The sequence below is a fragment of the Podarcis pityusensis genome, assembly GCF_964106645.2.
Source record: "Podarcis pityusensis genome assembly, chromosome: 10".
Classification (NCBI taxonomy): domain Eukaryota; kingdom Metazoa; phylum Chordata; class Lepidosauria; order Squamata; family Lacertidae; genus Podarcis; species Podarcis pityusensis.
Genome location: NC_138035.1, coordinates 62,369,574 through 62,392,111, shown reverse-complemented (window position 1 = coordinate 62,392,111; position 22,538 = coordinate 62,369,574). Strand labels below are relative to the sequence as shown.

At 43.6% G+C, this 22,538-nt stretch overlaps 1 protein-coding gene across 2 annotated transcripts in view; it reads right to left on the bottom strand.

Moving 5' to 3' along the window:
- The window catches only part of IL17REL (interleukin 17 receptor E like), a 51,100-nt gene that overhangs the window by 14,538 nt on the left and 14,024 nt on the right, over positions 1–22,538 (bottom strand). Inside the window, exons 1-10 of one of the 2 annotated variants that reach the window (XM_081023713.1) lie at positions 20,510–20,555; positions 20,134–20,161; positions 14,140–14,289; positions 12,282–12,391; positions 8,946–9,060; positions 6,258–6,302; positions 5,725–5,870; positions 2,266–2,337; positions 1,987–2,041; positions 538–701 (exon numbers count right to left, since the gene is read on the bottom strand). In XM_081023713.1, coding sequence (XP_080879839.1) covers positions 538–701; positions 1,987–2,041; positions 2,266–2,337; positions 5,725–5,870; positions 6,258–6,302; positions 8,946–9,060; positions 12,282–12,391; positions 14,140–14,224 — 792 coding nt within the window. In that variant the 5' untranslated portion in view covers positions 14,225–14,289; positions 20,134–20,161; positions 20,510–20,555. Of the gene's footprint in view, positions 1–537; positions 702–1,986; positions 2,042–2,265; positions 2,338–5,724; positions 5,871–6,257; positions 6,303–8,945; positions 9,061–12,281; positions 12,392–14,139; positions 14,290–20,133; positions 20,162–20,509; positions 20,556–22,538 lie in introns of those variants that run through there. The other variant, XM_081023712.1, reaches the window with a different exon arrangement.

Genomic DNA, 22,538 nt, shown 5'->3' with positions numbered 1-22,538 from the left:
TTATAATTATAAAATGTAGCAGAGGTGCTGTTTGTAAGGTGGAAAAAAATGTTGTCAGCTGCGAGAATGGACTAACAACAAGTGAAGGATGACAACTGGACATTAAATAAGAGATGATGCAGCTACGGGAGGAAATGATTGACATACATTTGCAACAGGATCAGGAAACCTGATTTTAAGGAATTGTATTAAATTAAAGTAATTTGGTTTGATTTGTAATAATTTGGAATGTTAATTTTAAAAAAATAAATAAATAAAAAATATGTACCAAAATGCACATCCAGTCACATATCTTGTATTCAAACGCATTCAGAATGCCTATTTCAGAATGAAATAATGTATTATTAAAATTAGCAATAAAAAAATTCTATTTTGTGGGGAACGAATAAAGAAATTTGTTTTCAAAGGAGACCAACGCGTTTTGGCCAATTACTGTTTCAAAGTTCTTCTTCAGGTGAAACCAAGTTTGCCCTCCCACTCAATGACTACATGCAGAAATACTAGACCCAGTGCATATATTTGCTCTTTGGTGCTTACTTTCTCTGCAGCGATATTTGCCGTGTTCTCTAGATCAACGCACTGATCATTGGTCTTCATGAGCTGACAAAGGCTGACAGTAACGTGGACAGGGCAGGCTGCTTCCCATTCCAGTGTTTTTGTGTTGGGATTATAAATAATGTTGTCCCACAGGGCCTTGGTATCTAAAAGCAACATAGGAGGGAAATGAAGGCTGCATAAAAGCAGTGGCGTAGCGTGGGGGGTGCAGGGGGGGCCGGCCGCACCAGGCGCAACATCTGGGGGGGGCGCGCTCGCACTCGCAGCTCTCTGCCCCTACCTGGCTCACTCACTCTCTCTCACTGCAGTGCTGGCTGTGCGAATCCGATCCGAGCCGCTGGGTCGCCGCCCACTGTGGAGGGGGTGGGTGCCAGGCATGCGGTGCGGAGAGAGAGCAAGGGACTATCTGGGGGAGGGACAGTGCAGCGGCCGCCCAGCGCAGCGCTGAGCACAGGAGAGAACCACACCAGACCAGACCAGGCAGCAGCGAGAAGAAGCTGGCAGCAGCGGCAGATTAGGGGTTAGGGGGCGCAAATTACTTGCCTTGCCCCGGGTGCTGACAACCCATGCTACGCCGCTGCGTAAAAGCACATTATATAGCTCAAGTGTCCGGGATACTGAACTCAACTCCTCCCCAATGGTAGCTAGCTATAAGCACCTACCATTTTGTTGGCTGGGAGTGAGATGTGGCTCTGTTGCTATCAGGGCCAGATTTAGGTTTGATGGGGCCCTAAGCTACTGAAGGTAATGGGTCCCTTTCTATGTCCAGCTGTCCTTTGTCAACAACAAATTGTCGCTGTTTTTTGTGTTGAATATATGCTATATGGTAATTTGTGGACCTAATAGGTATCTAAAGCCATTTGCACATAACAAATATGTATTTTAATCAAAGTAATTGTTGAACTGAAATACAATTAATAAGAAGGATATTAATAGTGAAATGCAACCCTATATATAGAAAGGAGCAAACAATGATTTTTTAGGGAGCAGACTAGCAGGCAGGGCCCATTACTTACATCATAGGAGCCTACACAACACAAAACACTGTTGCTGTATGTAGGTTTTATTTGTTTTTTATCTTATATTTTGGAAATGTACATCTAGTTGTTGGGTTTTTTAAAAATATTTTTGGGGCCCCCAAGAGAGTGGGGCCCTAAGCTGTAGCTTGTTCAGCTTATACGTAAATCTGGCACTGGTTGCTGTCTACCATGAGAGTGCAGACACAGGGCTATGATCCATTATTGTCATTTTTTAAAGGACTTTTGATACGCTGGACAAGTATTTTAGGTACAATTCACATCTGCGGAAAATTCAGACAAAAACAGATTGGACAGCCTACTATCATGCTACCTGTGATTTCACCTTCCCCTTAACAATCATTTAACAGCATAGCGTCTGTTCAAAAGAGCAAAAAAAACATATTTTACTTGCCATTTTTAAATGGGCACAATTGGGTTCTCTGTGCATCGGGGATCGCTGGCCATGCCTGCAATCCAAACGGGAAGATTCATTAGTTCAAATAACCAGCTAGTTTAAAATCTATTTTTCAATAAATTCTTATCCACAAAGCCCCTCTTTACTAAATGAATTCATGTAGTTGGTTGTGTTCCTGCTCAAGGATTTTGCCCCACTCTCAGAAATAATGCTCCTTCAATTAGCAACTGCGTTTTCTAATCAGGTTACATGTCCAACCATGCTGAAAATACTTACCTCGATACATAGACAAGGCAACAACTGAGTGTACTGTAAAGAGACCGGTTTCACCAAGTCCTTCCCTTGTATCTGAAATTGTAAAATACCCTGCAATAAGTCAAGTGTTTCTGCACAGTAAATAACCTTTCAGAAAATTTCCCATGTATTCTTCTCATGGAGAATAACGTTATCAATGCTTTCTATGTTTGCATTTAGAAAAAATACAAAAGCATTTTACAATACTATTTATATATAATAAAAACACATAAAAATCAAAATTGGGGACCATCAACAGTTATGGAAAGTGGTATTCTTAATGGCCTGTATAAGCCTGATGGAATAGAAGAGTTTTCAGGAGGCTTTTAAAGTTTGAAACAGAAGGCGCCTGATGAATCTCTATTGACAAGAGAATCATTGCGCAGGCCTGGGCCAATAATACTAAAGACTGTGTTTTGTGTTGATGTCAGTGAGCCTTGCCAATTTGGGAGACAACCAATGGTACGTCGGCAGATGATCTTGGTGATCGAACTGGGATATAAGGGTTTAGGCAACCCTTAATGTACTCTGGAAATAAATAGTTCAGGGCCTTGTAAATTAATGCAAGGCCTTTGAACCTGGCTCAGCAGCAAATGGGCAGCCAGTCCAGATGTTTTAACAATGGTGGTCCAATTTCTCAGCCATGCATCCCCATCGTCAGTCCGGCTGTTGCATTCTACACCTATTGGAGCTTTCAGACCAGGTCCAGGGCAGCTCCATATAGAACAAAATGAAGTAATCAAGTCTCAATGTGCTGTTCTCCTTCCGATATCGGAGGCAATATAGTTAAAGGACCCCTGGATGGTTAAGTCCAGTCAAAGGCAACTATGGGGTTGCAGCACTCATCTTGCTTTCAGGCTGAGGGAGCCAGCGTTTGTCCACAGACAGCTTTCCGGGTCATGTGGCCAGCATGACTAAACCACTGCTGGCACAACGGAACACCATGAGGAAACCAGAGCGCACAGAAACACTGTTTACTTTCCTGCCACAGTGGTACCTATTTATCTACTAGCACTGGTGTGCTTTCGAACTGCAAGGTAGGCAGGAGCTGGGACATAGCAGCAGGAGCTCACTCCATCGCGGGGATTCAAACCGCCAACCTTCTGATCGGCAAGCCCAAGAGGCCCAGTGGTTTAGACCACAGCGCCACCCATGTCTCATGTGGAGGCAATACACCTCTGATTAACAGTTGCTGGGGAACACAAGTGAGGAGAGGGCTGTTGCACTCAGATTCTACTTGTGAGCTTCCCATAGGCATCTGGTTGGCCTCTGTGAGCACAGGATGCTGGACTAGATGGGGCACTGGCCTGATCTAGCAGGGGTCGTCTTGTGTCCTTGGGCTTTTAGCACAGAAGCATGGCTCAACAATTTTAGTGCTACTTTTGATGTACTTCCATGGTGTTATCGGCTTAAGCCTTCCAGACGTTCAGGAAACTGGATAAACTAACACAAAGGGGCATGGAAATGAATGGACTAATTCCAGTAAGTTTCCAAGCACAATTCAAAGTGTTGGTGCTGACTTTTTAAGCCCTAAATGGCCTTGGCCCAGGATACCTGAAGGAGCGTCTCCACCCCCATCGTTCAGTCTGGACACTGAGGTCCAGCTCCAAGGGTCTCACTGCGAGAAGTGAAACTACAGGGAACCAGGCAGAGGGCCTTCTTGGTAGTGACACCCACTCTGTGGAACACCCTCCCATCAGATGTTAAGGAAATAAAAAACTGTCTGACTTTTAGAAGACATCTGAAGGTTTTAGGAAGGTTTTTAATGTTTGATCTTTTATCGTGTTTTTAATATTCTGTTGGGAGCTGCCCAGAGTGGCTGGGGAAACCCAGCCAGATGGACGGGGTATAAATAATAATAATATCATCATTATTATTATTCCTTCTCCCCATGAGCATTGCCCACCATGAAGTGGGAGATGACTATTGGAAGTGGAGAGCCTGCTCATGTAAGTAGCCATACCCTTATTTACATTAAGAAGTTTGTCCCTCTAGAGCAGTGATAGGGAACTTAAGGCCCACCAGATTTTTTTTTTTTCATACTACAGCTCCCATCAGCCCTGACCATTGGCCAAGCTGGTGGAGGGTGATGGGACTTGGAGCTCAGCAATATCTGGAGGACCACCAATTCTCCATCTCTGCTTTAGAGTGCCTTTTTTTCTGAAGCTCAGGACTAGAAGTTAATGGAGGCTGGTCCATTATGGCGTCCCACCAACCTCACTCTGTCCTCAGTTAACCATCATCTGCCAGTTTAGGGATGACACTGGCTGTCAGCCACTGCCACCACCTTCTTAATCTCAGTGTTGCCTTTGTAGAAAGCAAGGGCAATGATGGGAGCAAAAACTGAAATGACTTGCCTCTGCCTATCCTTGCCAACAAAGGTCCGTATAGTTAAAGCTATGTTTTCCCAGTTTTCCCAGTAGTGATGTGTGGAAGTGAGAGCTGGACCATAAAGAAGGCTGATTGCTGAAGAATTGATGCTTTTGAATTATGGTGCTGGAGGAGGCTCTTGAGAGTTCCATGGACTGCAAGAAGATCAAACCTATCCATTCTGAAGGAAATCAGCCCTAAGTACTCACTGGAAGGACAGATCGTGAAGCTGAGGCTCCAATACTTTGGCCACCTCGTGAGAAGAGAAGACTCCCTGGAAAAGACCCTGATGTTGGGAAAGATGGAGGGCACAAGGAAAAGGGGACAACAGAGGATGAGATGGTTGGACAGTGTTTTCGAAGCTACCAACATGAGTCTGACCAAACTGCGGGAGGCAGTGGAAGACAGGAGTGCCTGGCGTACTCTGGTCCATGGGGTCACGAAGAGTCGGACACAACTAAACGACTAAACAACAACAACAATCATTGGCTCTGACTCTACTTCCTGTTGGCCTTCTCTGCATTCCCCCTACTAGTCTCAAGGGATACCAGCCTCCACTGTTAGATGTTTCAAGATGCTGGCAGCATTGGGGGAAGAAAAGAGCAAAGAGAAAGGTGGAAGAAAGAGAAGAGAAGAGGATAGGAAAACAGAGAGCAACCAAGGACAAAACATTGCATGCATCCATCCTGCCAAATATGGCCTCTTCATCAGGAACATGGTACAAAATGATAGTAGGCCTTTGGAAGTCTTTAGTAACACAGGGAATTCCATTTCTTTCTGCTATGTCAGGGGTCAGCAAACCTTTTCAGCAGGTGGCCGGTCCACTGTCCCTCAGACCTTGGGGGGTGGACTATATTGGGGGGGGGGGGTGAACGAATTCCTATCCCCCACAAATAACCCAGAGATGCATTTTAAATAAAAGGACACACTCTACTCATGTAAAAACATGCTGATTCCTGGACCATCAGTGGGCTGGATTTAGAAGGCAATTGGGTCGGATCTGGGCCCCAGGCCTTAGTTTTCCTACCCATGTGCTAAGTGGACCATTTTCAGTTTCCTACAAACACTTACCAAGGCGACTGTGCCCACATCTTCACAAAGAAACCACTGGTGGCAAAGGCGAACGTAATAATCTGTGCCTTCAACAGCCTCTGAAATATCCACCAAAATGGTTTTTCTCACTCTGTCCACATCATAAACGATTCTGATGCCCGGAACTTGAAGGGGGGAGAGAGAGAATGGTATTAACAAACATTTGTGCTTTAATTTTACTGTCGATGTGAATCAATATAAGATCCGGAATTCCATGACTGATTTGATTGCTATTTGGGTTTGACATTTGGTTTCAATCAGTATTAACATCACCAAGGCTACATTCCTGTCCATATTTACCTAAGAGTAAGCCCCACATTTCTCCAGTGAGAGTATGGACATCCTAGTCAAATAATAATAATAATAATAATAATAATAATAATAATAGTTTACCAAAGCATGCATTTCTGTTTCTGATTAGTTTCAAACTGTAATTAGTAGAATTCAGAAACAAAGGAAGTGTTCTACATGATGTAGTGCATGTAATTTAGACCTCCTGGACCTCAGCTTACCAAAACAGACTGGAATATTTTCCTCCACATCACTGTTTCTGCAATCTGCAAAATTCAAAACAGATCATTTATTTTTCTGAGACGTCTGTCTTCTTGCCTCACAGAGCTGTTGTGCTGGGAAATGGGGACGGGACAACCATGCACCCCACCTTTCACCCCTTGAATAAAATTAAAAAATGTAAAAATTAATAATATTATTTTATGGGAAACAGAATGTTGGGCCAGACAGGCCTTTGGTCTAATCCAGTTCCTCTCTTCTCATGCCCAGCTCCACCCCATCTAACTATTGTTTGTTTCACGGTCTCCCATAGTGGGATAGAAGCTCTTTTGCCACATGTTTATTTGATTTCGTTCCCTCTTTTAAAGATACTTCTTAAAAGGCTATTTACAACTTATTTGGGGGGTTTTTTCTCATGCAACAAAATGAAAAGCAACCTAACGGTTGACTGAAATGCTAAGCATTTTAGTGTTACGCGTTGGAGGTCAAACTACACAGCAGCTGGAAAGAGTTTTCTGTTCTCTTATTTACCAAATGCTGTAAATAAGGGAAGTCAGGCAGAACACACTTCCTAAAAAGAAATGCATGAGTTGAATCGGTTACTTGGCTTGGATGGAAATGCTAAATGGAGTTTCACAATAAGTTCTGCTTTTTGGTTAGGTCTTACTGGGAAGCCAATTAGGGTCAAATGAGATTTGATGCTCAATGCATCGTTAGAAACTACATCAAGATTTGTTAAAAAAATAATAGCTGAGCTGATTTTCACTAGGACTAGAGTGAACGGGGAGGAGAGGTTTAATTATTTTGTCCCTAGCTGTGATACCAATGAAAATCAGCCCTTTCAGGCTGCTATTCATTTTAGGCACTTGTGGTGGAACACGGCAGGGCCGTCCTATAGGTCCTTTATACTAGGAGTAGACAAATCTGTCAATCTCAGTGTCTTCTAATTCCTAAGATATTTTTCCCCCCTAATCTTCAATTCAGTTCTCCACATTTCCAGATCAGCTCACCGTTTTTATTTTTTAAAGTCCTCATGAAAACTCGTCAGGGTTTGCGGTGAGAATTTCTCCCAGTATGCATGTTTTGCCTAACAAGTACATCTGTGAAATGCAATTTTCCTAATACAGTGGTACCTCAGGTTACATATGCTTCAGGTTACATACGCTTCAGGTTAGAGACTCTGCTAACCCAGAAATAGTACCTCAGGTTAAGAACTTTGCTTCAGGATGAGAACAGAAATTGTGCAGCGGCGGCACAGTGGCAGCAGGAGGCCCCATTAGCTAAAGTGGTGCTTCAGGTTAAGAACAGTTTCAGGTTAAGAACGGACCTCCGGAACGAATTAAGTACTTAACCCGAGGTACCACTGTACTTGCACCCATATATGAATTTGTAGGCACACTTTGCCCCAGGACCTGCAGTTTTGTACAAATTACTTGGCTGAAGAACTGCACTGCAAAATCTGGAGAAGTGCAGATTTTGAAGGGTGGCTGTGTTTTGGTTTGTGTGTTATTCTGGAAAGCGCAAATTCACCTTCAAATGAGAACTCAATCGAGTTCCTTCCCCAACACTACTTAAAAAGGTAAAGGGGCCCCTGACCATTAGGTCCAGTCGCGGATGACTCTGGAGTTGCGGCACTCATCTCACTTTACCGGCCGAGGGAGCCGGCATACAGCTTCCGTGTCATGTAGCCAGCATAAGTGGCAAACCAGAGCTGCGCACAGAAACACCATTTACCTTCCCGCCAGAGTGGTACCTATTTATCTACTTGCACTTTGACATGCTTTCAAACTGCTAGGTGGGCAGGGGCAGGGACTGAGCAACAGGAGCTCACCCCGTTGCGGGGATTCGAACCGCCAACCTTCTGATCGGCAAGCCCTGGGCTCTGTGGTTTAGACCACAGTGCCACCTGCATCCCTTAACACACTACTTTACACACAACTAAATATCCCCAATCTACCCAACCTGGTTCGTATTTGTTAATACAGTGGTACCTTGGTTCTCAAACGCCTTGGTACTCAAATGACTTGGAACCGAAACACTGCAAACCTGGAAGTAAGTGTTCCAGATTGCGAACTTTTTCTGGAAGCCAAATGTGCTCTGTTTTGAGTGCTATGCTTTCATTTTGAGTGCCACACTTCTGTTTTGAGTGTTACTCTGAGGTCTGTCTGTTTTTGCTATTGATTTTGTGGTTTTGTTTTTACGGCTCTTTTTGTTTTGTTTTTGTGATTGTGTGGAACCCAGTTCAGCTACTGATTGATTGTGTGACAAAGCATTGTTGATTGCTTCCATTTTATGGATCAATGGTCTCGTTAGATAGTAAGATTCATGTTAAATTGCTGTTTTAGGGGTTGCTTTCAAAAGTCTGGAACGGATTAATCCATTTTGCATTACTTTCTATGGGAAAGCACGCCTTGGTTTTGGAACGCTTTGGTTTTGGAACAGACTTCCGGAACAGATTAAGTTTGAGAACCAAGATACCACTGTAAGTATATTTATACTTAGAGCTATATACTGTAAATCTTGAGCCAAGGTCAAGGAGAGAAGGCATTACAGTTCTGACAAGAGTTGGGATTATAGTTTTAATTTGTGAAAATTGCCAATTTCCTGGTCAGTAGGAATCTCCGTTATCTCATTCATGACACCCTCCCAACCTCCAAGATCATCATTTATTTCTAAAGATGGATTCCAACCTTCAACATAATATTCTTGATCCTTTTTAACTCCGCAGTAATTTGGAATTGTCCTCATGGTCACATGGAGATGTTGTCCTGCACTGACTTCAAAGCAGTTAAACTGTACTTTCACCTGTTTGGATTACATACCAAAAAAAATCAAGGGAATTATAGGCAATTTCCTGATCATGTTGGAAAGATTCCAAAACGAGGTTAGATTATGATCTTGTTGATTCTGCTGGGTTGATGTGTTCAAACCTGTTTTTGAACACGGTATATTTTCTATTTTCTCGCCACGATTTAAATAATCAAGAGGCATGGCATACTGGCAGGCTGCCAAGAGAAATTTCCAGGGAAATGTTTCCCGAGGTCCTCACATTCTAAGCTCATTGCTAAAATGCAAACTATAGCAAACTCAGAGTTCTGGCAATTGCTCAGATCCAATGATCCCTTGAGAATGCGGCAATTTCAAACATCCATTCATTCATAGCACATTTCCATCAACAACATCTTATATTGAGATGTTCCACAGGAGGAAGCTGAGGAGAACTCTCACATGTATGCATTAGGGTGGTTCATAAAAAACTTTTTTTAAAAAAATGCCTGCTCCGAAGGTCTTATCTTACTACACTAGGGATTATATAGCTATATCTGAAATTTCACGCATATCCGTTAATATCTTGACCCCCTGAATTGAAATTTCTGCCTTCACGACATAGGAAAATGGCCAAGTAAACAGCTACCATATTTTTTGCTCTATAAGACTCACTTTTTCCCTCCTAAAAAGTAAGGGGAAATGTGTGTGCGTCTTATGGGGCAAATGCAGGCTGCGCGGCTATCCCAGAAGCCAGAACAGCAAGAGAGATTGCTGCTTTCACTGCGCAGCGTTCCCTCTTGCTGTTCTGGCTTCTGAGAGTCAGAATATTTTTTTCTTGTTTTCCTCCTCCAAAAACTAGGTGCATCTTGTGGTCTGGTGCATCTTATAGAGCAAAAAATACGGAATTTTCGTAGAGGGTCACGATATTAACTGATATGCATGAAATTTCAGATATAGCTATATATTCCCTAGTGTAGTCAGATAAAACCTTTGGAGCTGGCATTTTTTTTAAAAAAAAGTTTTTTATGAACCGTCCTAGTATACATCACAGCATGCTCAAAGATTTGCATTATGTTAAACAGGAATCTTTCACTGAAATCAGCAGTGAATCACTCATCGGTATTGCAGCGAATGAGACTGTACAGGTTTTAAAGCTCATGGTCTCTGAAATTTAGGCTGCAATCCTATGCATTGGGACCTAGCAGAAATTCCCACTGCGCACTTCCACCAAAGCATATGAGCACTGACCCTGATTCAGCTCTGCTTGCAGGGAAGACGCTGAGGTTAGCAGCAGTTCTGACTATGAATGCACATACTCCTATGCATCAAACTATGCTTCTAGCATTATTCAAAGAGTCTCAGACGCGCCTCTTGAGAATTCGTTTGCCCAGCTGCATCTACACTGGTGTATCTCTGGTTTCCTCCATCTCCTTGCTCAATCGGGACAATGATCAAACCTCTAGCCCCAAACCAGCATTAAGTCCAGGGTTCGCAAAAGAAATGTAGCCATAAAACACTTTCCATGAATAGATTCACTAGAGATATATATGACAGGGCCTTCTCTGTGGTAGCTCCCCATTTGTGGAATGACCTCTCTGCTGGTGTGCATGTCTTTCTCCCTCCTTTATTGGCTTTCAGGAAGAATTTAAATACCCAGGTTGATAGATACTGGTCATGGCAACCTTGAAATTAGCAACTGTGATTGCTCTTAAACGTTTCTTAGGTGCTCTAAATGCTTTCAAGTGTTTAAAATATGTGTTTATTTTAGTTTAAATTGTACTGTTTTAACCGTCTGGTGTGTGCCACCCTCGGCTCCTTTGGAAGGAAGGGATGATATCTAACAGAATGAATGAATGAATGAATGAATGAGAGATCAGAATTTCAAGGTTCCTACCAGATGACATGTTTATAGAGCATCTTTTCGCACAAATTTTGTGATATTGATTATTCATTCTGATTGATTTGTGGGGAGGTTATACAGCATCACGTCAAGTAACCCCACACTTTTCAGTGCATTTCCCCATCATTTTTTGTACCCAAAAAAGTGAAAGGGTAGCTTGGAAGCAGGTTTACTGTGCAAGAAGTCAAATCCACTTTGATTTGAATTTTGCCCATTGAATCACCCCACAGCCGCCCCCAAAAGCAGACAGTCTGGAAATGACTCGATAAAGTGAGGGGGTATGTTAGAACTGACGGTTTTGAAATAAAGGGTTTTTGTGATGACCAGCAGACATGCGACGCAAACAGCATAAGGCATCATTAGTTTTTCATTAACTGTGGATTTATTTTATACACACACACACACACACACACACACATATACACATGAAGGCATCTGGGAACAATGACATGAAATACCCTAAGCCCACACAACACACATACGGCCATTATGGTGCTTTCATAATATCAATGCAAACATAAACCACAATATCTTCTTCAGACAGACACGAACCCGTCTGCAAATGTGGTAGCAATTACAATCAAACGCTTGCTCCTCTTTTATCAGAGCTGCAGATCCTGTTCAAATAGCTTCAGTCTCACTCGGTGCCTGCAGTTCTTCCCTGGTTCAATTATTACTAAAGCAAGGAGCCAAGAAGTGGGAATGGCCTGGGGTGGCCCAATAGAACTATAGGTCAGAAATAAGTTCCTGGACAAATGTTCATCCCCAGTTCTCCTCAACATCCTACGTTCCAAAACCACTTGTTTTCTGGTTTATATTAATGGGGGCAGGGGGACATTGTTAAGTATAAGCTTCTGCTGTCTCAGCTGTGTACACACCATCAATTCAACGCACATCACTTTTGCAAAATAATTCTGGGAACTTTACAGTTATACCTTGGATCCCGAACGACTTGGCTCCTGAAAAAAATTGGCTCCGGAACAATTGAAACCTGGAAGCGAGTGTTCCAGTTCTCGAAAGATTTTTGGAAGCCGAACATCCAGCATGGCTTCTGCAGTTTCTGATTGACTGCAGGATGCTCCTGTAGCCAATTGGAAGCCGCGCTTTGGTTTCCGAACATTTTGGAAGTCGAAAGGACTTCCAGAACGGATTCCGTTTGACTTCCAAAATACGACTGTGCTTTGTTAAGGGTGCTGGGAACTTTAGATCTGTGAGGGTAAACTATGGCTCCCAGGATTCCATGGGGGAAGTAATGTGCTTTAAATATATGATATATATACACAGCCTTGCATTTAATAGCTTGTTCTTAAAATCTCAAAACGGCAAAGATTTGACAACAGTGTAATGAAGCATTTACCTTCCTTACAGCAGACTTTACATTTTTGTCCTTCAATATCTTCACTCTCACACACTGAGAGTTCTGCGTTTCCATTGAGAGATAGCAAATTTCAATGCCACGGATATTTTCTAAAAAGAAATTTAGAAATACTTGTAAGTCCTGCTCTCTTCTCAAACTTATTTGGCCTACAGCCCCCTTTTCAGGCAAAAAAATATTACTCAGCACCACCCTGGAAATATATCTTCTTTAAGCAAACAAACAGAAAGATGCAGTGTTGATGGACTTGACCACTGATCGGTTATAACTTGTGTGTTTATTTGGAAACTAAAGCAATTGCTACAGCTTTAACTCTATGTTTCATCGGTAAGCATCATTATGTGACCCCTGAGCCAAGGAGATTGTTATTATTGACTAAGAAGGTAAAGGTACCCCCTGACCGTTAGGTCCAGTCACGGACAACTCTGGGGTTGCGCGCTCATCTTGCTCTATAGGCCAAGGGAGCCAGTGTTTGTCCGCAGACAGCTTCCGGGTCATGTGGCCAGCATGACTAAGCTGCTTCTGGCAAACCAGAGCAGCACACAGAAACACCATTTACCTTCCCACCGGAGCGGTACCTATTTATCTACTTGCACTGGTGTGCTTTTGAACTGCTAGGTTGGCAGGAGCTGGGACCAAACAACGGGAACTCACCCCATCGAGGGGATTCGAACCACCGACTTTCTGATCGGCAAGTCCTAGGCTCTGTGGTTTAACCCACAGCGCCACCCGCATCCCTCTCTTACCAGTTAGTTTCTTTAATAAACACAGCGAAGGACAAAAGAAAACATCTTACCAGAATGGTGGTGCTCCCAATGAAGGACCGCACCCTCTTCCATCCCTATTAATCTACATCACTACACTACATCTTGTAATCTGAGCTTGTACCCTCTGTGCTTTCTGTGCAGTGCCAGATTTACGTATAAGCTAAACAAGCTATAGCTTAGGGCCTCACTCTCTTGGGGGCCCCAAAAAAATTAAAGGGAAAAAACTGGGTGTACATTTCCAAAATATAAGATAAAAAACAAATAAAATAAAACCTACATACAGCAACAGTGTTTTGTGTTGTGTAGGCTCCTATTTTGTTATGTGCAAATGGCTTTAGATACCTATTAGGTCCATAAATTACCATATAGCATACAGTGGTACCTCGGGTTACAGATGCTTCAGGTTACAGACTCCGCTAACCCGGAAGTAGTACCTCGGGTTAAGAACTTTGCTTCAGGATAAGAACAGAAATTGTGTGGCGGCAGCGGGAGGCCCCATTAGCTAAAGTGGTACCTCAGGTTAAGAACAGTTTCAGCTTAAGAATGGACCTCCAGAACGAATTAAGCTCTTAACCTGAGGTACCACTGTATATTCGACACAAAAAACAGCAGCAATTTGTTGTTGACAAAGGACAGCTGGACATATAAAGGGCCCCATTACCTTCAGTAGCTTAGGGCCTTATCAAACCTAAATCCGGCCCTATTTCTGAGATTTTCCGAGCTCTTCTTGACCTTGGGCTGAGCGGAGGAATGAATCTGTTAACTCTCTCTCTCTCTTCTAGTGTTTCTTCTGCTAGCTGCTCCCCATCCAGTATTTCCCAGCTTCTGCCTTCTGAACTATGCCCCTCTGCGAACCACTGTTCCAAATCTATACTGTCCTCCTGCTAAGATTCAGGGTCAGGTGGAGGGGGTGGGAGCCTTCCTCAGCACGGTCCCTGACCAAAGGGTTTACCGAAGCCCAGGAAAACCCATTGCCTCCGGCACAACTGCTGGATCCAGAGTAGGCATTGTCGCCATCCTGCCATGGCACCCGACCTGTTTGTTGCAGAGAATCCACAATGAATCCTACTTACCCTCAAGATGTAGTGTCCCCTTAACACTCAAGAGAAGAGAGCATTCCCTTTGTCCTGCACACTTCATGGTAGTCCACAGCTTCATGCTTCTCAGGGTGGTAGGAGAGAGAGAGGCAGGAGCAGGATGGCAGAAGCTGCTAAGAATCCCACCTGTGGATAGACCTATATATTTAAAAAGTGCATGAAAATGTTTTTTTTTAAGAGTTGTCCCTAGGAACAATCTCTGCTCGTTGGCAGGAGGCTTCTCTTAAAATCATCTTTGCGTGACCAGGCCGCGACAGCCCCAGCCCCCAGGGAACATAAGGAAGGAATAAAGACTCTGACATTGTTATATGGAATTAAAATTAGCCCACAACTTTATTAAACTTCCGAATGTAGGAAGACCTTGGCTTAGGACTTGGGCGTGTATCCCTCCCAGCCCCCCAGTCGGGGGAACTGGGGTGCATCAGGGTAAATGGGATATGGGGGTGCAATGTGAGACGTAAGCCCATATCCCCACACGCAGGGTAGTTCACTGACAGCCTTTCAGTGTATGGCCAGTGACACCCATTATGTAACCCCTTTAAGAGGGGGACCTTGGAATCACCACCACAGGGGGGTGAGTTACCACTTCACGCCCCCCCCCCCCCATTATAGGAAAGAAAAGACTAAAGGATTCCACACAAAGCCATAAACTGCCAAAGTTGTGACGAATTGCTGAGGGGAAGACAAAACCTGCCAATGCAGGAAAATTTCTTCCCGGTCCTTCAACAGCAACCAGTCAAAGACCGCAGCAGCGCCCGCTAAACAGGAAGAAAAAGTTAACCTGCAAATAAGAAAACATTAAACAAAGGGAGGGGAGGGAGGGGGACTCTCCAGAGCCAACTGCCTGGCTATTGTCAGCTCCACCCCCTATATATAAATGGGACTGGCCCCACCTCCCAGCAAGAAACTTGATTACTGAGGCTGGGCGTGAACCTCCAAAGAATAATACTGAGAGGCAGGCCAGTCCCTGTTTGCCAGTAAGCTCCCTGGGAACTGTAGCACCGTGCGTGATCCCACAAAGGGCACCCACAATGTAAAGTGTGAGTGCTTATTCTCTGCCACTGGACTCCATCATGTCTAGCCAAAATAAACACTACAATTTCTCCCATATTCTGGAAAGGCTGTAGAGATAGGCTCATATTATCAGCAGCCTGATTAACAATAGCCCGATACTGGAAACAACCTAAAGAAATCCCCATTGAAATCTAGGTAAATAATACAGTGGTGCCCCGCAAGACGAATGCCTCGCAAGACGGAAAACCCGCTAGACGAAAGGGTTTTCCGTTTTGGAGGTGCTTCGCAAAACGAATTTCCTATGTGCTTGCTTCGCAAGACGAAAATGTCTTGCGAGTTCCTGTGGGGTTTTTTTCCTTTTTCCCCCCTTTTTCCCAAGCCGCTAAACCGCTTATCAGCTGATCGGCTAAGCCGCTTAACAGCTGATCGCTAAGCCGCTCATCAGCTGATCGTTAAGCCGCTTATCAGCTGATCGTTAAGCCGCTTAACAGCTGATTGCTAAGCCGCTTATCAGCTGATCCGCTAAGCCCGCTAAGCCGCTAATACTGTTGCGCTAATCCGCTAAACCGCTAATGGGCTTGCTTCGCAAGACGAAAAATCCCGCAAGACGAAGAGACTCGCGGAACGGATTCTTTTCGTCTTGCGAGGCACCACTGTATTTGGAATGTGACTCTATGGGAACGCCTTCCTCACCACAGAAGAGTAATTAATAGCACTTCCAAGATAGGCACTATTGGCAAGACTTGGCTTCCATTCTTTTCCTTTTTAAATGGGACGGAAGGTACTTTTATTCCACCCTCAACACAAGAATCTTTGTGGAGAGGATACTTGAATTGCAAACCCTCCAAGTGTCCCTATTTTCCAGGGACATCCCTGATTTAGAGAAGCTTTCCCAGTTTCTCGTCTGATCCCAGAATGTCCCGCTTTTCCTTAGGCTGTCCCTTTTTTCACTTGAGAAATGTTGGAGGGTATGGAGTTTTCCAACCACCATTGTCTGAAGGCAATCCTGTATACAAAAGGGTTTTATTTTAATGTTTAATGTTTTATTATGTTTTTATATATGTTGGAAGCTGCCCAGAGTGGCTGGGGCAACCCGGTAAGATGTGTAGGGTATAAATAGATGGGATGTCCCTATTTTCATCGTGGAACTGTTGGAGAGTATGGAATTTATAGTGCATAAATAAACATATTCCTTGTGTACTGTGTGCTGCATATGAAACTTGAAGACCAATAAATTTATTTTTAAAAGAACATGAAGACCAATAAAATTATTAGAGAGAGAGAGAGAGAGAGAGAGAGAGAGAGAGAGAATGTTTTTAAAAGCAAGTGCAATAGCCAGGTTGGGTTGCAAAGCATTTAGGAAGCATTCAAGAGAATAGGGGTGTTCATGGTTTCTTCTGCAGACAAAAACTCAATATTTGCCCTTTCTGCTGCATCAGATCAGAACTGGCACCACTGGGCCTAGAGTGGTGAAGCTGTGACCCACCAGATGTTTGCTGAACTACAACTCCCATCAGTAGAGTTGGCCACGGTTCAGGGATGATGGGAATTGGAGTCTAATATCAGACAAACCAAAGTTTCCATGCCGTTGGCCCACAGGACCTGAGCTGCTCTGATTATCTTGTGGGGGGAACTAAATTAATAGCACACTTAGTGATGTTGGGGTTTTCTTCGTCCAGTGTCAAGCCCATTAGATAATTCTGGGGAATTATTATTGGATTGAGGATTCAAATTCCAAAGTGGAAGGACTCCTGCAAAGCTGTGGCTAAATGGCAGATTTACACAAGAGGGCACCAAAGCCTTCCAAACCATTTGGTCTGAATATTTTTGCTATCACAGACACAAAGATTTCTCATCTACTGATCTTATTTCACACGACTCTATGGCAATCTGATGAAGGGCCTATTGGATTAAATGTTTCTGGTGCTGGAGTTTCTTCTGGTGGGTTAATTGATGGGTTATTATTAGGTTTGGGGCATTTGGGGGCTTTTAACCTTTTCGGAAGTTGCTTGGAGACTTTTTGTACTAAGCAACAAGTAAGTCAGAATACAATCACCACCATCATCAGATCAATACAAGAACTACTGAATGTGGATTTTCTTACAAATGCGTGCTACTCACTGTGGAGGAATGCCACAAGGTGTCATGCTTAGGGCTTTTCCAAGGTTATTATGGGAATTTTCATATAAGCATGTTCTGGGGAATCCTGAGGATGTATGGAAGCTTATCATTCCTTCTTCAGAAGGAAGATCAGCAATGACTGAGATCTTTCTCCCAAAGGCAGTTTGCCTATAACAACTTTCTAGAAGAAGAAGAAGAAGAAGAAGAAGAGGAGGAGGAGGAGGAGGAGGAGGAGGAGGAGTTGTTTGGATTTGATATCCTGCCTTTCACTCCCTTTAAGGAGTCTCAAAGCGGCTAACAATCTCCTTTTCCCTTCCTCCCCCACAACAAACACTCTGTGAGGTGAGTGGGGCTGAGGGACTTCAAAGAAGTGTGACTAGCCCAAGGTCACCCAGCAGCTGCATGTGGAGGAGCGGAGACGCGAACCCGGTTCCCCAGATTAGGAGTCTACCGCTCTTAACCACTACACCACACTGGCTCTTGAGAGATGAACAAGCAGGAGACTGTTCCTGATATTCTGGCTTGATCTGTATCTGTATTGGACTTGAAACTGTTTTAGAGATGTTCTTATTCTTGATGTTTTTATGGTTTAATCACTTCGGGTTGTTTAGGGGAAGTGATTCCTAAATGAAATAAATAATACGACAAGTGGCACAGAAGGGTTGGGTATGTTCCAGGGCATGCAATACGATTCCTTAGATGATTAGACCCAACATGTCTGACCAACTCTCTATATGAATTGAGTGGGTTTCCTAGAACATACGACTCTTCCAAGAGTGCTCTGTGACACAGAGGATTCTGTGATACAGTGGTACCTCGGGTTACATATGCTTCAGGTTACACACTCTGCTAACCCAGAAATAGTGCTTCAGGTTAAGAACTTTGCTTCAGGATAAGAACAGAAATCGTGCTCCGGCAGCTCAGCGGCGGTAGGAGGCTTGAGGTGCTTCAGGTTAAGAACAGTTTCAGGTTAAGAACGGACCTCCGGAATGAATTAAGTACTTAACCTAAGGTACCACTGTATAGGCTAGGGATGGAAGATAAAATCATTTGGTGAGCATTTTAAATCAAACGGATCTAATTTGCTGGTTTCTGATTTATGTATGCAAATCAGAACACAGCTATCCATCAGAGTACGCACTTCTCTAAATTTTGCCGTTTTTCGAAAAAAAATATGCATATTTTACTGGGAGAGGCATTGAAAAACAAACAAACATGTGCATTTTAAAGGAAGAATGTGTTTGCCATATGTACAAAGTACATACAGTTTACATGCAAATTTTGCATGTTTGTTTTATTCGCACACACAAAACTGGGACTTGACTGGCCCTGTGATTCAGCACTTGTGAAACAGTCATAGGATGGAAATAGGTTGGGCCATCCATCCCTCTTAATTTCAAGGTAATGAGTTTGAGTCCCACACTGGGCAAACAATTCCTGTATTGCATGGGATTGGACTGGGTGACCCCTGTGGTCTTTTCCAACTCTACAATTCTATGATTCTATGATCCCTGGGATAGACGGGGGGGGGGGTGCAGAAGTGGATAGCAGCCCATGAAGGGAGAAAGTTTGAAAGCTGCTGACGTTAGGCATTAAGAAAGTAGGAAGCACAAATATTCAGTGGTGATGGAATGATAATTCCTATGTAAAGGTAAAGGGACCCCTGACCATTAGGTCCAGTTGTGGCCAACTCTGGGGTTGCGGCGCTCATCTCGCTTTATTGGCCGAGGGAGCCGCCTTACAGCTTCCGGGTCATGTAGCCAACATGACTAAGCCGCTTCTGGCGAACCAGAGCAGCACACGGAAACGCTGTTTACCTTCCTGCCAGAGCGGTACCTATTTATCAACTTGCACTTTGACGTGCTTTCGAACTGCTAGGTTGGCAGGAGCAGGGACCAAGCAATGGGAGCTCACCCCATCGCAGGGATTCGAACCACCGACCTTCTGATCGGCAAGTCCTAGGCTCTGTGGTTTAACCCACAGCACCACCGGTCACTAACAGCTGAACTAAGAGATCTTATTCAGAAGCCTTAGTTTCCACATGGAGGTGTTCCTTTGCTTAATAGTGTCTCTGTATAAAAACCAGGCCCCATTTTTATATTAGATTTAAGGCTGCTATTCAAGTCTTACATGTGTTGTGATATACAGTGGTACCTTGGGTTACAGACCATTCAGGTTACAGACACTCCAGGTTACAGACTCTGCTAACCCAGAAATAGTACCTCAGGTCCTTTATACTAGGAGTAGACAAATCTGTCAATCTCAGTGTCTCCCAAGTTCTGAGATATTTTTTTTTTCTAATCTTCAATTCAGTTCTCCACATTTCCAGATCAGTTCACCGTTTTTATTTTTAAAAGTCCTCGTGAAAACTCGTCAGGGTTTGCGGTGAGAATTTCTCCCAATATGCATGTTTTGCCTAACAAGTACATCTGTGAAATGCAATTTTCCTAATACAGTGGTACCTCGGGTTACATATGCTTCAGGGTAAATACGCTTCAGGTTACAGACTCCGTTAACCCAGAAATAGTACCTCAGGTTAAGAACTTTGCTTCAGGATGAGAACAGAAACCGTGGCGGCGGTGCAGCAGCAGGAGGCCCCATTAGCTAAAGTGGTACCTCAGGTTAAGAACAGTTTCAGGTTAGAACGGACCTCCAGAACGAATTAAGTTCTTAACCCGAGGTACCACTGTATTTTGGCAAGCCAGCCGTTGAGAATCACTGGTGATGTCTATAGCTGAGCAGGCACTTTCAAGGAGCAAGCTCTGAAGTAGTTTTGAAGTCCACTTAGGTATTTGAATACTTTAATTTCTAGAGCAATGAAAAGGTTATACTTACTGGAAGATTGTGTTCTGCAAAGAAATCCCTGAAGAAAGAAAAATGAAAGAAGAAAAAAGCCGTTAGTTTAAACTGTGTTTCTAAGGAATAAAAGGCACTCTTCTTACAAAGTTATTATGTATGACAATGACAAGCATATGTTCAGACATTATCAGCGGCAGAGAAGGGCACTCTGAAAGTCCAATCCTTAAAAAAGAAGGTAGAATTATTTGTTCTTCTGGGATAGACATGGGAAACCTGTGACCCTCCAAATGTCGTTATCCCAGCTTCCATCAGCCCCTGTCAGCATATCTGTGGGTCAGGGATGATGGGGGTGAGGAGCCCAGCAAACATTAGAGAACCACAGTTTCCCCACCCCTTTATGGACCAAAACAACCTGTAGCCAGGATTCAAAATATAGTTAGATGTCCAGAAAACTACTGGTTTCGTTGGGTTAAAGATGGTGGGGAGAAAATGTTGGTCCAGAACCTTTTCTGTCCTTATGACATCAGATGATTGACAGCTGCGTTGCCCTGCCCACCTGTCAAAGTTCTTAATGCCCAAGGGCACTGACTCGGGGTGGCAGTGGCCTGGTCTCTTTGGGTCCCCTGAATAATACAGCCTTGCAAGTCAAACATCTAAAATTGTTATTTGATCCAGAGGGAACAACTAGAGTAGTTCCTTTGATCTGATCTGTTCCTTCTTTCTTGCCTTCTCTCAGAAGACCAAGATTTTTGGCTGCAAACCTGCTTAAAGCTCCTAGGCTTCATGGGAATAAAAGCACAGCCTTTCTCTTGAGAGAGGTGGACAATGAACAGTCGGTACTTTTTCTGGACTTGACTGTTTGATGCCCTTTCATGACACCCCCCACTGCAAAAAAAAAAAAAAAACAACCAAAAAACCCAGCTGCCTGAGGCAGCTGCCTTAATTGGCCAAATGATAGGCCCTGCCTCAGTTCCTCTATAAGTTTCAGATGTGTTTATTTGCATCTATGCATCCAACCATCACAGAGCAAAAGCTTGGCAAGCAAAGGGAAAATCAGATCTGTGTCAAGGCTAACATCAGATAGCATAAATAAAATTTTACACAAACTTGCATTCAATTATGCAAAAACATAGGCAGACTGAAAATTCTGAAACTCCCTGGCAGAATACCATTTCACAAACATGTGTGTGTGTGTGTGTGTGTGTGTGTACACAGAGAGACACACAGTGCTTTTTTTTCTATAAAAAAATGTTTAAGGGTACTCTCATTTTCCTACTCATGTTGAAATACTGCCCCTCGATGAGGCCAAACTTAGATTTACAAAATGTTTAGGGATAATATGCAAACCCCTGCATCCCCACAGAAAAAAGCACTGTGTGTGTGTGTGTGTGTGTGTGTGTGTGTGTAACTATATATGTATGTATGTGTATATGTATATATTTTCTGTTAGTATTAAATGATGCATTTATTTTTAAGATTTCCTACCAGCCCTTCACTGGAGGTCAGTTTTCAACGTTACACTATCCAGTTATAAAAGCAAGCAAAACAACGACAGCTATACAAGCAGTGAAACTGTTCCAGACCAAAGCAGGGCAAGGATGGTGTGGCTGACTGCTTTTGTTTGGGTTGGCTTGTGTTTTTTAAGAACTCCAGATATTTGGGGAAATTCATTTCTGAGAATTCTTTGCGGTGACCCGCTAACCTACATTCAGCAGAAGAATTAGGCAAAACATGACTCATAAATTACCCAAGAAGTACTTTTCCCCCATCTGTATAATTTGCTCAGTCGCACTGTGTACACACATGCTGTAATAATTAAGGGTGTTGTGAAAAAGAAGAAAAGGGGGGCATTGTAAAAACAGGTCACCAGGGGTGAGCATCAGTAGAGTGCTGTGATTTTTTTTCATAGGGGAACACTTAGGGCCGGAGGCAGCAGCTTGAGAGGATGATGAGGGGGGCGATGTCCTGACATTGTGCATGTGAGAATTGCGCCTCCCTCCTGAAGCCGTGAGGAAGCTTCCGGAGCTTTGGGAAAGAAGTGCCGGATCTCTCACAGGAGGCTGGAGCCCTGCTGCCTCTTCCCAAAGCTGGGTGGGCTTGGAGAATGTGGCGGGAGCTCTCTGTTTTATTATTATTACAAAAATTATTATTACTTTTATTTTGACAAAGTAATAGGTAAAGGTACCCCTGACCATTAGGTCCAGTCGCGGACGACTCTGGGGTTGCGCGCTCATCTCGCTCTATAGGCCAAGGGAGCCGGCGTTTGTCCGCAGACAGCTTCCGGGTCATGTGGCCAGCATGACTAAGCCGCTTAGACCATCGCGAGAGGTGTTGAAATTTTGGGAAGTTGGATAGTTACAATGGAATGGTCTCGGGGGTGGGGTGCACATTATTATTCTTATTTATTTATGATTATTACTTTGTCAAGGACACGGGTGGCG